At 27.4% G+C, this 13,180-nt stretch overlaps 1 protein-coding gene across 5 annotated transcripts in view; it reads right to left on the reverse strand.

The window, feature by feature from the left end:
- LOC136080659 (coadhesin-like) overlaps positions 1 to 13,180 on the reverse strand; it is a 94,869-nt gene that overhangs the window by 55,121 nt on the left and 26,568 nt on the right. For all 5 annotated transcript variants that reach the window (XM_065797598.1, XM_065797594.1, XM_065797600.1 and 2 more), the window contains exon 2: positions 3,957 to 3,993. In XM_065797598.1, coding sequence (XP_065653670.1) covers positions 3,957 to 3,993 — 37 coding nt within the window. The remainder of the gene's footprint in view (positions 1 to 3,956; positions 3,994 to 13,180) is intronic.

A 13,180-nucleotide genomic window follows, 5' to 3' on the forward strand; every position in this document is an offset into this window, starting at 1 on the left:
AAACAAGACTACATTTGAGCAATTTAAAAATGAATCAAAATGATTATTACTGTTCCAAGATCTTAATTTATTCGACATTAAAAGTTTCTTTTTAAGTAAGTTTAATCAAATAAAAACAAATTTATTTATATGAATGAAATTTAAGGGATGGTCTTAAAAATTCATCTTGTGAAAATGTTAATTATGAAATTTTATACACTTAATTATTTACTGTTTTGAATTTCTTAATTTTCTTAGTTATTTTCTGTTTTAATTCTGATTTATATTTTTATATATATTGGTATGTTACGGTTATGTAGAACTTTTTATATATATATATGGAGCTCGGCGATGAGGCAAACTGTGCCTTCTTTTTGCTCCAGCCATTAATTTTGATATATGTATATGCAATGTAAACATTCTTTAACGGCAAAATAAATTACACCAAAAAAAAATAAATTATTCAACAAGACCAAAGCATACTTCAGTTAAGAGTTTTTCAGCAAAAAAATTCGCTTTTTAGAGTGGTTATAAAAAGAACTATGGTTATAAAAAGAATATTTTGTAGAATCTGCAGTAAAAAATTTCAAGATTTCCATCAAATGAATTAGTGACATTTTTTTAACTAGAGGCTAAGCTGTAATGACTTTTTCTTGCAATACTTGAAATATTTATAATTGATTTTAAATTCAGCTTATAGCAGGGTACCATTTATCTGTAGCAAGTTTTTCTGTAATCTGAACTAAGCCCTGATCTCAATCCAATTAAGAGTTATGAGTACACTTAAATCGTCAATGAAAGGGTCAAACACCAACAAGTAAAAATGATATATTTGCTTTAATTGCATTAGAATAGTCAAAGATTCCATTAGATGTTATAGTTATACTAGTAGATTCAAAGCCGCGTCGTTGCCAGGCTGTTATTAACTCTAAAGGTAATCCAGCAAAATACTGACGATTTGAAATCAAGTCTAATTTCTTTAAATCATATATATTAATTTTAATTAATAAAACTACAAGTGTTCTTTACCTTTTTAACCGCAGAGAAATCGTTATCTTTTTTTAACGACATAATTAAATTTTATTTTGAAAAAATCTTTTTATTTTTAGATAAATAATACTACAAGCTATATTCAGTGAAAATTTCAAGAATATTAAATGCGGTTTCATTTGTTTGTAAACTTTAAACCAAACTAGTATCCTCCATTTTAAGTCTTTTTGAATTTCACTATTGATCTATCATGGTAACCGTGAAAACCCAATACATTGGAGAGTTAGCATTTTCTACAGCTCTATTTATCTTGATTAACAATTTCTTTCTTCTAATTCCATTCTCTACTTTTATAAATGTTTAAACTGTCGTTGTCTGAAATAATTGAATTTTGGCGTCTTTTTAATAAGGTAATTGAACGTCATACTATTTTTAAGTAAGTTATAATGATTGAAAAAAGGAAGTATTTTGAATTTTTAAAATTAAAGATTTATACTTTCAGAATCGTCTACTTAAAATATGCATGTTTGGTTGTACACAAATACTCAAAAAAGTACATCAGGATTGGTTGTCACACTTTTTAAGTTTTAGACTGTTCACATTTTATTTTTCATTATATCAAAGCCAAACTTTGGTTTGGTTACCAAAAAGGTAATTTAACTGTTTCCGGTAACTATTACAACAATTTAATGACGTTGAACTAAATATATTTTGTTTTAAAATCATTTTTCAAAGACCTCTACTATGTAACAACCAACCCTAACAAAGGGGTTAGTTAACACAGAGTGTGAGGTTGGTTGTCACATTTCTTGGTATGTTTGGACTATAACCAGTTAATGCAAATTGTGTACAACTTAATTTTGTTAATATAACTCTGAGACAAAAGTTTTTCAGATTATTTTCATAACAAATTTTTTTTTAAATAAATTTACCATCCTCAGGCCGAGGCCACTATAGTCGAGGAGGCTTCTTATTGTGGTTACAACTTTCTCTTAACTCTCTCATTCCAAAACACAAACTTTGACAAATAAGGTCGCTGCGCAGAGAAAAAAGTTAAGCGCGGTACTTCCAGGGACGTGGAATAATCGTAATCTTGCAATAATTTAAATATAAATGTAATATACTAAAAACATTAGTTTTTTTTCAAAAGTACAACAGAACTTACACTATAATAATTAAAAATGGTGTTTTAATTAATGTTGTCAGAAAAATAAATTTCAGAAATAAATGCAATAAACCTGGTGTGCATTCTTCATAAGCCCATTTTTTGAAAAGCTGACATTGAATCCACTGTTCTCTTGACCTGCTATTAGATATTGATTCAAAAAAGTAGATACGTAATTATTCTTTATCTTCAGATAAACTTAAAACAGTCAAAGTGCTTTTTTTAGCGAAATTCGACGTGAACAATTGTTTTTACTTCCATTCACATGTAAATTAAGATTTTTTGTCTTACTAGTTTGCTTGCTTTTATCATTACCCAGCTAGCACGAACGTTGGTAAAACGTTAGAACAATGTTCCAAGTTACGTTGGCACAACATCGTCGCCAACGTTGTTTTTATATCATTTGGGTTACAAATGCGACGTTTCCAACAACAAAAATCCAACGTTGGCACAACATTGTATTATAATTTGGCAAAGTGTATTACTTTACGTTGATTCAACGTTGTATTTTTTAGTTGGCACAGCATTGTTTTTACGTTGGTTCAACGTTGCGTTTAATGTTTATCGGAAAACTATGTTATTGTATTCTACAATTAGAGTGTTCAATGTTCTTAAAGGAAAAGACAGAGCAATAATAAATTAGTATATTTATAAACTAGAAAAAAGTCAGAAATAGCGAAAGTTATGTGGCATATTGCTATTATTAACGCATATTAATCGAATTTACTCATTAATAATGTTATTTGTGCTTGTGGTTTGATATTTTAACATTTAAGGACGATTTTATTTAAGATATATAATTTTGCATTCGCAAATTTGGTTGTATACACTGTTTCAACGTTGATTTATATACATTGGATCAATTTTGGATTATATATATTGGATCAAATATAATCCATATACATTGAATCAACGTCGGGTTGTTTAGATTGGACCAACATTGAGTTTAGATCATAAAAACAATCAAGTTTTGCGATGATTATACATACATCGGCCCAAAGTTTTTGTGCAAGCTGTTTTTGATTCTACCTATGACCTACAATAGGCAGAGGCTTAATACCTTCAGGTGGTATGATTGAATTTCTAAAAACTAATGGAGTGATTAGGTCATGATCAGAGATTTTATTTAATACAACTGAATGTCTTTTTTAAATAAAGTTTCTGTTGCACAATTTAAAAATTCAAATTCCTATCTAAATATTTAGTAATAAACTTTGCGACAACCAACCCCGCTCTCCTCTACATCAATTAACTCACACAATGACTAAAAAAAGAACACAAATACTTAAAAAGAAATGTAATTACTCATGTAACAATTTTAGTCATTAATTTCATTAATTTTTCACAACTAAAAACAGCTGACAGTTAGTAGGCTGCCCAAAGCTAAATTAATGTTAGTTAAATACAGGTTTACTATTCTTTTAAAAAACCATGAAATGATTTTTTAACAAGATAACTTTTACTTCTCATGAAGAAATATAAAAATTGGTTTATGCAACAAAATTAATTTTACTTTTTAGGAACTTTTTAGGAATTCTAAGCATTTTTTTTCTTATTCTCATTATCACTTCTACTCTTAAAAAATTTTATTAACTAAATAATACGAGTTTTAAACAAGTTTAAAAAGCAATTTTAGCTTATTTAAATGATATATTTTTATTTTTAACAACAAAATTAAAAACATTGATAGTTAAGTTATATATATATTTTCTAATTATTCAGAAAAATTTTTACATCTTTATAAGATAAGTAGACATGGTGTTATTTTTTTTTTTTCAAAAAAAACAAAAAACAAAAAAAACAATGAAAAAAAAATACTTACAGCTAAGAGCTCGACAAACCTCTGACGTAAAAAACATCTACGGTTAATATATACAAAAAAGTTAGAATGAAAATAAAAGAAAAATACATTAAAAAAAAAATAATAAAATGCATATAAAATAAAACAGTAATAAAGAAGTAATTTTAATTTTTAAGTGTTAATTTTTTTTGCCTGATTTTAAAATAGATCTTAGAGCTCGCAGTACATTTAAAATCACCTTATAGGGTGACAATTTTTAGGCAAAAAAACAATTAACCACTGTATTTATTTCTTTTCTACACCCATAAGTAAAATTGAACTGTTTTCGTATTTTTAAGGACTAGTATAAGTGCTGTATGAAAAAATCAAATTTTACATCTAGCCATTATTTTAAAAATTTTCTTCGTTTATCATCAATATTTTTTAATTTCATTAAAACCAATTTGATAAGAGGTCGCCCCTAAATTACGTCACGTTTTAGGGGGGAGTGGTTAGTGGTTTTGTCACGACTCATACGGAAATTGTTACAAACAAGGTTTTAACAAGACATAAAATATGTCAGACATATTTTCTATCGACATATTTTGACATAATTTTATATCTGAATTATTTGCTGTTTGATATTCTTGAAGAAAAAATCAATCTAACAAATTTATTGCGCATTTCAGCTTAATTTACAGAGTTAAGTGAAAATAGTTTAACAAATTTGTTGCTTTTTTGCAATCAATTATGCTTCATAAAACTTTTTCTTTAAACTCTATTTTAACTCTAGCAAACATCAGTTGTTTCATAAAGGTCTTTGCCCATTTTAGCGATGTATCATTTGATAGTATTGACTAATATTGACATTTGATAGTATTGACTAATATTGACTAGTATTGATGCATCATTTGATAGTATTTGATAGCATTGATTAATATTAATTAGTATTGGCGCTTTCCCTTATTAGAATGAAAAAACCATCTCAAGCTGAGTTTTTATTACTGAAAGTGGTTTTTATTAGTATGACCAAACTTAAAATTATTCTTTTGATTAAAATAATAATAATAAAAAAACTTATTCAGTTATTTTTAATTATTAGTTGATCCTAAAAAAAAATTTCATTATGAAAAATTGAATTCAAAAGATTCTATGAAAAAAACGGTTCACAGAATTTCAAAAAATTCGTGCCAAATTAAATTCATTTAAGCTTAAGAATTTGAACTATTTCGCAAAAATTATATTCAGCTCATTAAATTCATATTAAGAAGACTAACCGGTAATAATTATAACTAATTACGAATAATATACTTTTAGTTATAATAGTTATGATTTATTTAAACAATAAAACAATTCACAATTGCATTATAACTGCATAATTGACTGTCATAAACTTGCATGAGTTGAAATAAATGCTTTGAGTGAAATATATGTGAATAATTATTTTTTTCGTTTTCCTTACGATTTAAAGTCAAAAATGGAGAATAATTTATTGAATGAATCAACTATTAATTACAAATAACTGAAAATGTTTTTTTTTAATTATTATTTTAATCAAAAGAATAATTTTAAGTTTGTCATACTAATAAAAACCATTTTCAGTAATAAAAACTCAGCTTGAGATGCTTTTTACATTCTAATAAGGGAAATCGCCTATACTAATCCATACTAATCAATACTATCAAATACTATCAAATGATGCATGCAATACTAGTCGATACTATCAAATGATACATCGTTAAAAAGGGCAAAAAAAGACCTTTATGAAACAACAGATGTTTGCTTATAGGATTTAAAATAAAAGTTTTATGAAGCATAATTGATTGCAAAAAAGCAACAAATTTGTTAAACTATTTTTATTTAACTCTTTAAATTAAGCTGAAATGTGCAATAAATTTGTTTGAAATATTTTATGTCAGAAAAAATAATTCAGACCTAAAATTATGTCAAAATATGTCGATAGAAAATATGTCTGACATATTTTATGTCAGCAGAAAATAATTCAGACCTAAAATTATGTCAAAATATGTCGATAGAAAATATGTCTGACATATTTTATGTCAGCAGAAAATAACTCAGACATAAAATTATGTCAAAATATGCCGAAAGGTAATATGTTGGACATATTTTATGCTAGCAGAAAATATGTCTGATAATATGTCGACAGATCTGCCAGACATTTTATGTCGTAACAACCCTGGTTACAAAAGTGTTACAATATTATGACGAGGGGGGTCGAGGGAGAAATAGTCAAAAAATGCGTGACGTAATTTGTGGACGACTTTAAAGTAAAATGTAGTTTAATGTTTAATTTTTTATTCAATGAATAGAATAACACTGCATCGCAAAAAGTTTTAAATAACTTTAGACTTTTAACAAAAATAATAATAAAAAAATTGTATATTGTGAAAGAGAACTTTGTAAACATAATTTCAGGTTAATTAAAGGTATTATTTTGTAATGACATCAATTAAGTTTAATGATTTATTTTTAAATTAAATATAATTTAGAAATAAAGATTAAACATTATTTATGTAATTGCAAAACAAGCTACAAGTTGTAGGAGACAGCAATGTTTCGTCTTCTTTTCAATACTTGATTGCATTTTTATGTTTATATGCCTCCAACAACTTCTAACAATTTACAAGTCGTAGGAGGCCCCTTTTTTTTTTAAATCTCACATTTCTTTTTTTAAATCAGAAATAGCTTCCAACTAATTGGTTTCTTCTAATACTTTATCAATATATTAAAACAATTCAAAAGTATTAATGATAATTTTTCTTGTCCTATGGAATCAGATTTTAATATGAAATGTAAAGAAAAAACGTGTTATCGGAAAAAAGAAAATTATGTTTCCTAGAAAAATATTGAATATCTAGCAGTCCTGCGGTTTTAAAAATTATATTATTGGTTTTAAAATTTATATTATCAAAATTTGTGAAAAGTCACAAAAAATTGCTATAAACCACCAAATTAACGTTGCTGGTTTGGAAGAAGGACACCAAAGATAAGTTAGTTAAAGAAAATCAATCAATCATGGAGACTTTTTGACATTAAAAAACCCAACATTAAAGAGATTATAAAATTCGGTAAAGATTTATCAAGAAAAAAAAAGAGGAAGGAGGATGATTTAGCATTTTTGGAAAATCTGAAAAATGCTCGAAAACAGTTGATAAGCAGACTTAGATTAATAACTTAAAGCGAAAATTGAACGTAGACAAGAGAGATACCGGTTGTATACAAATTATAAGAAAAAAAAAATGTCTATAAAAGCCAATATTCTAGACAAGAAATACGATTATTAGGATTTGGAAGATTTAGAACCCTCAATTATAAATGCTGATGGAAATAATCAAATGAGACAAAATCAATATCTGCATCAGGTAATTTTCAACATGAAAACTAAAATGCATACTGGTTACATGCACGTTGTATCTTACTTTATAGAATAAACTATGATTGTAGTTTTCCACTTTCACTTTTGTTAATATTATTATAGGCCTTTTAAATCTGACATTCTGGGTAATAAAAGTTATAATTTTGATGAGGATTAATAAGAAAATAATTGATGTACCACGCTTTGATCCGGTTCAACACTAGTCATTTTGGAAATTACTCAAGATGGCCTGATTGCAGCTACAACTCCTTTCAGTGTAAGGACCATTTTAAACTTACAAGATCAAACAATCTTTATAGCCAGTATCATCAACTATCTAAGAGTAGATATGAAAAAAATTAATATAAACAGTTAGATCGAAGCATTATGAGGTTATTTAGTATCACGGAAATGAAACTAGACAAAATAATATCAAGGTAATAAGAGGAAAATATCTTGTTGTTCCCTTTGATGTCAAACTTGTTACACATTTGTATGAGGAAATACAACATACAGTTAGAAGAGATAGAATTACTATATCTTTTACTAGTCCATAATTTTTACACAAGGACAATTATCTTTTAGGAATTGTTCCAAGTGACACAGGTAAAGCACCTGATAGAGCTTTAGTATTTCAAAATTTATTAAATTTTTGAAATACTAAAGTATTTCAAAATTTAATAAATTTTAAAATACTATTTAATAAATACTTTGCTGTGTGTGTTGATACAACACTAACCAACAAGGAAAAAGGATGCAATTATATTATTGACAAGAGTATTTCAGAAACCTTTATTGTGGCTATAATGTCGGCATTACATATATAAAATACATATCAAAAATATTTACATTTTTTAAATGTGTTTCACATACATGAAATACATAAAAGAGTTTTATGAATTTCATGTATAGAGTTTTTTGGTATAAAACAATTTAAAAAATAAAAATTTTAGGAGAAGGTATACAAAAAGATTTTTATTATTTTATCTCCGCAACTTTTTGATTATAACTTAGGTTATAGTAGAAAAACACTATTTTGATGTACATAACACAATCAATAACTCAAGTTTTTTAAAAAATTGAGATAAAACAAAATAATTCTAACCTCGCGAGATACAAAGACCTATATCATATTGTATACTTGGATACAAAGACCTATATCAAACTTGCTCTTGAAATTGAATTATTTCCCCCAGAAGATTACAGGCATCTTGTGTAATACTAAGCTTTCTTTCTTAACATTTAGTGAGATTAGCTAAAAAACTTTAGAATTTTTCAACCAGGCACCTGTCATGAAACTAGATTCATGGCAATAGCTTTATATCACGTGGCTTAGGAATTAACATTGCCAGTTATAAAATCAAGATCAGCAGATTCTTGTCTCTAGAGTTTTTTTTAATGATTTGATGCTTCAGGGTTTTTAAAATACAGTCTTGCTAGACATTTAGTATTTGATGAATTCAATTTATTCAAAAAAAGCAAAAGCCATTAAAAAGGAATGAGATATTAATGTAGGAATTTCACTCTTAAAAAGTTTAAAACTTCGCTCTTGGTATTTTTCACCTAAAACAGTAGCTATGGATCTTGCTGATTCAGACCTTGAAATTCAAATAAAGTCTGACTTTTTTAAGAATTTGTTGGAGCGCGAGGTTCCTAACATGAAATTAATAGAGAGAAACCACTTTCTCTTTTAGTAGATGAAAATACAAAGTTTTGTGAATTTGTTATCTGTGAAAGCTGGTTTTTTTTTGTCGTTTTACACCTCGTTAAGGAATCAAAGATTTGTTTAGAATCACGCCTAATTTAAAAAAATTTAGACTTGATATCCTCTTATAAAAAAATTTTGCTTTTTATTAAACATCTAAGTGCCCCAAAGGACTGAAAGAAACATTGAACTCATACAAAAGTTTGTTAACTCTTCACACTCTGAGGATCAAGGATAAAACGTTTTACTGGTCGTTTTTACTGGTTGTTCGAGAAAATCGAAAACAGATTTCAAAAAATGTTTATCGAAAAGATAATGATAATTTGCAGTAAATAATTTATTTGAAATGCAAACATGCGTCATTTGTTAAACTTTTCTGTTAATTATAGGAGGTAATCATACTAACAATATAAAGCAATAATTATACAAACTATCATATGCTTCTTTAAATACATATGTTATTATATATTAACAAAAAATGATGATTTTTTAAGTAATAAAAAAAACATCTATCTGTTCTAATGATTCTAGTATGCTAAAATTTTCAATATAAACTAGTACGATTAATGCGATTTATATAATGTTAGTTATGGCGTGCTCAAAATTAAAGACATTTTCTTTCTCTACCAAAGTTTGAAAAAGTTAAAAAAAATTAAATAAAAACAAAAAAACAACAAGATTAATTTAATTTGTAAATTTGTATTTTGTATTTTTTAATATTTCAATAAGCAGCTGTGGAGCAGTGGTATGACTTTTAGTCATAAGCTATACCGGTGGTCAAGGCATCAAGAAACTTCCTAGTTTAATACTATTCTACGGTGCTCCGTAATAAAAATGGTTCCTTAGAGTAATATAAAATTTACTAAAAGTATGGCAGTTGGATGAGTGGATAGTATTTATATATATTTAATAGTTTAAAACAACAACAATAGCAACAAAAAATATATTAGGCATTAGTTTCTAACAACCATTTCCAGTTAATCTTCCTCAAGATGGTCGCTGGTGGTCATTCAAATAATACTAAAGTCATAAACCAAACTTGTTTAAAAATTACTTGCAAGCTTCATGAAGCAAGATATAATAAATAAAAAGTCTAGTATATTAGTAAAATTCAATAATCCAAAAACTGTTATGCTATTAACACAATACTCTTGGATAGAAAACTAATAGATAACTCACACCAGAGTTTTTTTCGGGCAACTGATCTAAGTAGACTTCATTATCGATTGGCAGAAAAATATTAGAAAGTTGCTATATCGATTCAACAGTATAAAAGGATTTGGAGGGGAAAAATGATTGTACAAATTTTTGAAGGACAGTTCTTGATTATATTTGAGTTTACCAGCGGCAACATCAACTTTCACTAAATACAATGATTTTTTTTTATAAATACGAATCCGTATTTAATGAATACAAGTTTACTGCTGACCAGATATATAATACTGATAAAGCAGGGTTGTCCACCGTTCAAAAGCCATCCAAAATAATTGATCAATAAGGTAAACATCAAGTTGGTGCACTAGAAGTTGTAAAAGAAGTTTAACAACTAGGTGTATTTTGCATGAACGCTGCATAGGAATTCATACCTCCCATGGTAATATTTAAAGTTGAGGATAAACAATTCGTTTATCCTCGCATTTTTAAATATTACCATGAAACACTAAAGAAAGAAAAACTAGTCGGTACTATATTTGGGTGCTTTAAAAATGGATGAACAACATCTAAACTTTTCGTTGAATGGTTGCCATTTGTCAAGTAAGAACAAGTAAGTACTTCTTCTTTTAAATGGACACACTACTCATACAAAAAATACTCATGCTACAGACCTAGCGTGCGAATATAGCATTATAGAATTGTTATTTCCTGCTCATACAACTCCGACCTTTAAACAAATTATTTTTTAAAATTTTCAGAAGCAATATTTAAAAAAATGCGTCTTTTTCTTGATTAAGAAGAAATCGCGGAAACAAAGTTGAACAAACTACTTTTTCAGAGTTATTAGGCATTACGGATTTAAAAGCAGTTTGCATGAACATTCTTTTGAATGTTTTCCTGTCTGTCGGTATTTGGCCGTGCAATAATTACGAATTTGATTGTGTTTTTTGTGCTCCTACATTTGAGATTGAAAGCATCTGTAATCAAGAAGATCTTTCTAAAGCGATTAAAAACCCATGGTGTAAAAACGGATGTATCTATAAGCCAAATATAGCAGCAATTATATACGTTGGCTCCTGTTCCGATAATAAACAGAAGCACATGATAAAGAAAACAGAAAAAATGCGGCAAATAAAAGAAACATATTATTAAGATGGAATAGGCATTAAGAATTAAAAAGACGAAAGATGATTGGTATTGTTTTACTTGTGGCGATGATCAAGAAGAAAATATAATAATATCATGGGTGCATAACAAATATGCTGGAATTAGCAATACAAAAATATATATGTATGAGATGTCCGTACTAGCTAAACATTTATGTATCATGTAAACAGATTAATAAAAAAAACGTTTTAATTGTTATTGTTCCTTAATTGAATGCTCAGGTACGAATTAGGTTATAAATGGTACGTCTTAAAACACCAATTTTTTAGTCGCACCGTTGTAACCTGTTGACAACCTTACTGATGATGAAGAAGATAATGTTAAAACTGATGATGAAGAAGTAGATGGTATAGTATTCTATGACAACGATGAAGAAACTGTTTATGAAAACCAAACTTTAGATCAATGCATGATTTCCATTAATCTTAAAGCTTGTAGAACTAGAATATATAAATAAATATATATGTATTTACTTTAGATGCCCCAAGAATTCCTTATTGTCTTATCATACATTACTGCGGAAGAGCATTTGAAAGGAAGTTCACGCTTCCTTCCTTACCGATGTTATGAAACATGTCTAGAGGTGGCGTTGAACCACGGATCTCTAGCTTCTGAGGCAAGCACGCTACTCACTGTGGTACGGCTGCTCTTATATTTCTATATTATATGCTCTATATTTCTCTTTAGGTAAAACGGATGGGATGGGTGTTTTCTCAAAAAAACCTTTTTACAACTTTTTTTGTTATTTGATTACTTATATAAATACTGCAATCTTAACTAAGTTCCTTAAAAATTGGAGGAAATCTATTATTTACCATTTTCTAGTACAACTCCAACCCAAATGTATATCTAAATTTTTTTGTAACACTTCGTTTTCTTTAGGACACAAATTAAATATATTTTTATCCTGAAATATATACCATTATATATAGAATATAATGTAAAGTAGCAAATATTTATGTTTATAAGAGATATATATCAGCATACAAAAAAAAAATTATAACATTTCAAATTTGACTAATATAAATATATTAATAAATTATTTTTTCAGTAAGAAATTTCTAAAATAGTTTTAGGTATAGTAACTATATTGATTTTGGTTTTTATAAAGTAACCAGATATGTTATAATTCCTTAAGAAGAAAATCAAAGAAGCATTTTTTGGCTCCAAAATTTAGAATATAACTTTGCTATTATTATTAACTTTAGAGTTTCACTTTTTTTAAAAAGTATAATAAATTTTTATTAACTTAAGTTGGTTAGAGCGCTGATCGAAATTATTATCAGCTGTAGCAGCATGATTGCAGGTTCAAATTCCGGCTACGTCTACTCAGCGTATGAGTAGTACCTAGGTACGAAGGGAACTCGTCTCGATTAGCTCTGCTATTATGTTGTTTCCTTCTGGGCTAGTAAATAAATAATCTAGTCAAGTAAACAAAAGTTATCGTTTATTGTTTTAAAAAAAAACATTTTGTCATAGCTTTCCCAATTAGCGCAAAATGACTTTATGCATACAGTAAGTGATGTAAGATTTAAGTGTTTCACGTTAAGTTCAAAGTATATTTTTTTAACAAAGAAATCAATCAGTTAATGAGTTTTTTGAGTTTAAAAGACTTCTTTGCTGATGTGTTTCATTCTAAAAACGAAGGTTTAAAAGTACTTTGGAAAACATTACATGACATTCCTACTTTTATGGCTTTAATGCAAAGAGATCAATTTGTTAATGTTGCACTCAATTTGATGAGAAAGTAACTAGAAATTAAAAAGGATTTAAAAACAAATTTGCCTCTATAATGGAAAGCTTTAGCGCTAAATGTAAAACTAACCATTACCAAAGTTCATACTCTACTGTGAAGCTTGTTAT

This window comes from Hydra vulgaris, chromosome 05, assembly GCF_038396675.1.
Source record: "Hydra vulgaris chromosome 05, alternate assembly HydraT2T_AEP".
NCBI classification, from domain to species: Eukaryota; Metazoa; Cnidaria; class Hydrozoa; order Anthoathecata; family Hydridae; genus Hydra; species Hydra vulgaris.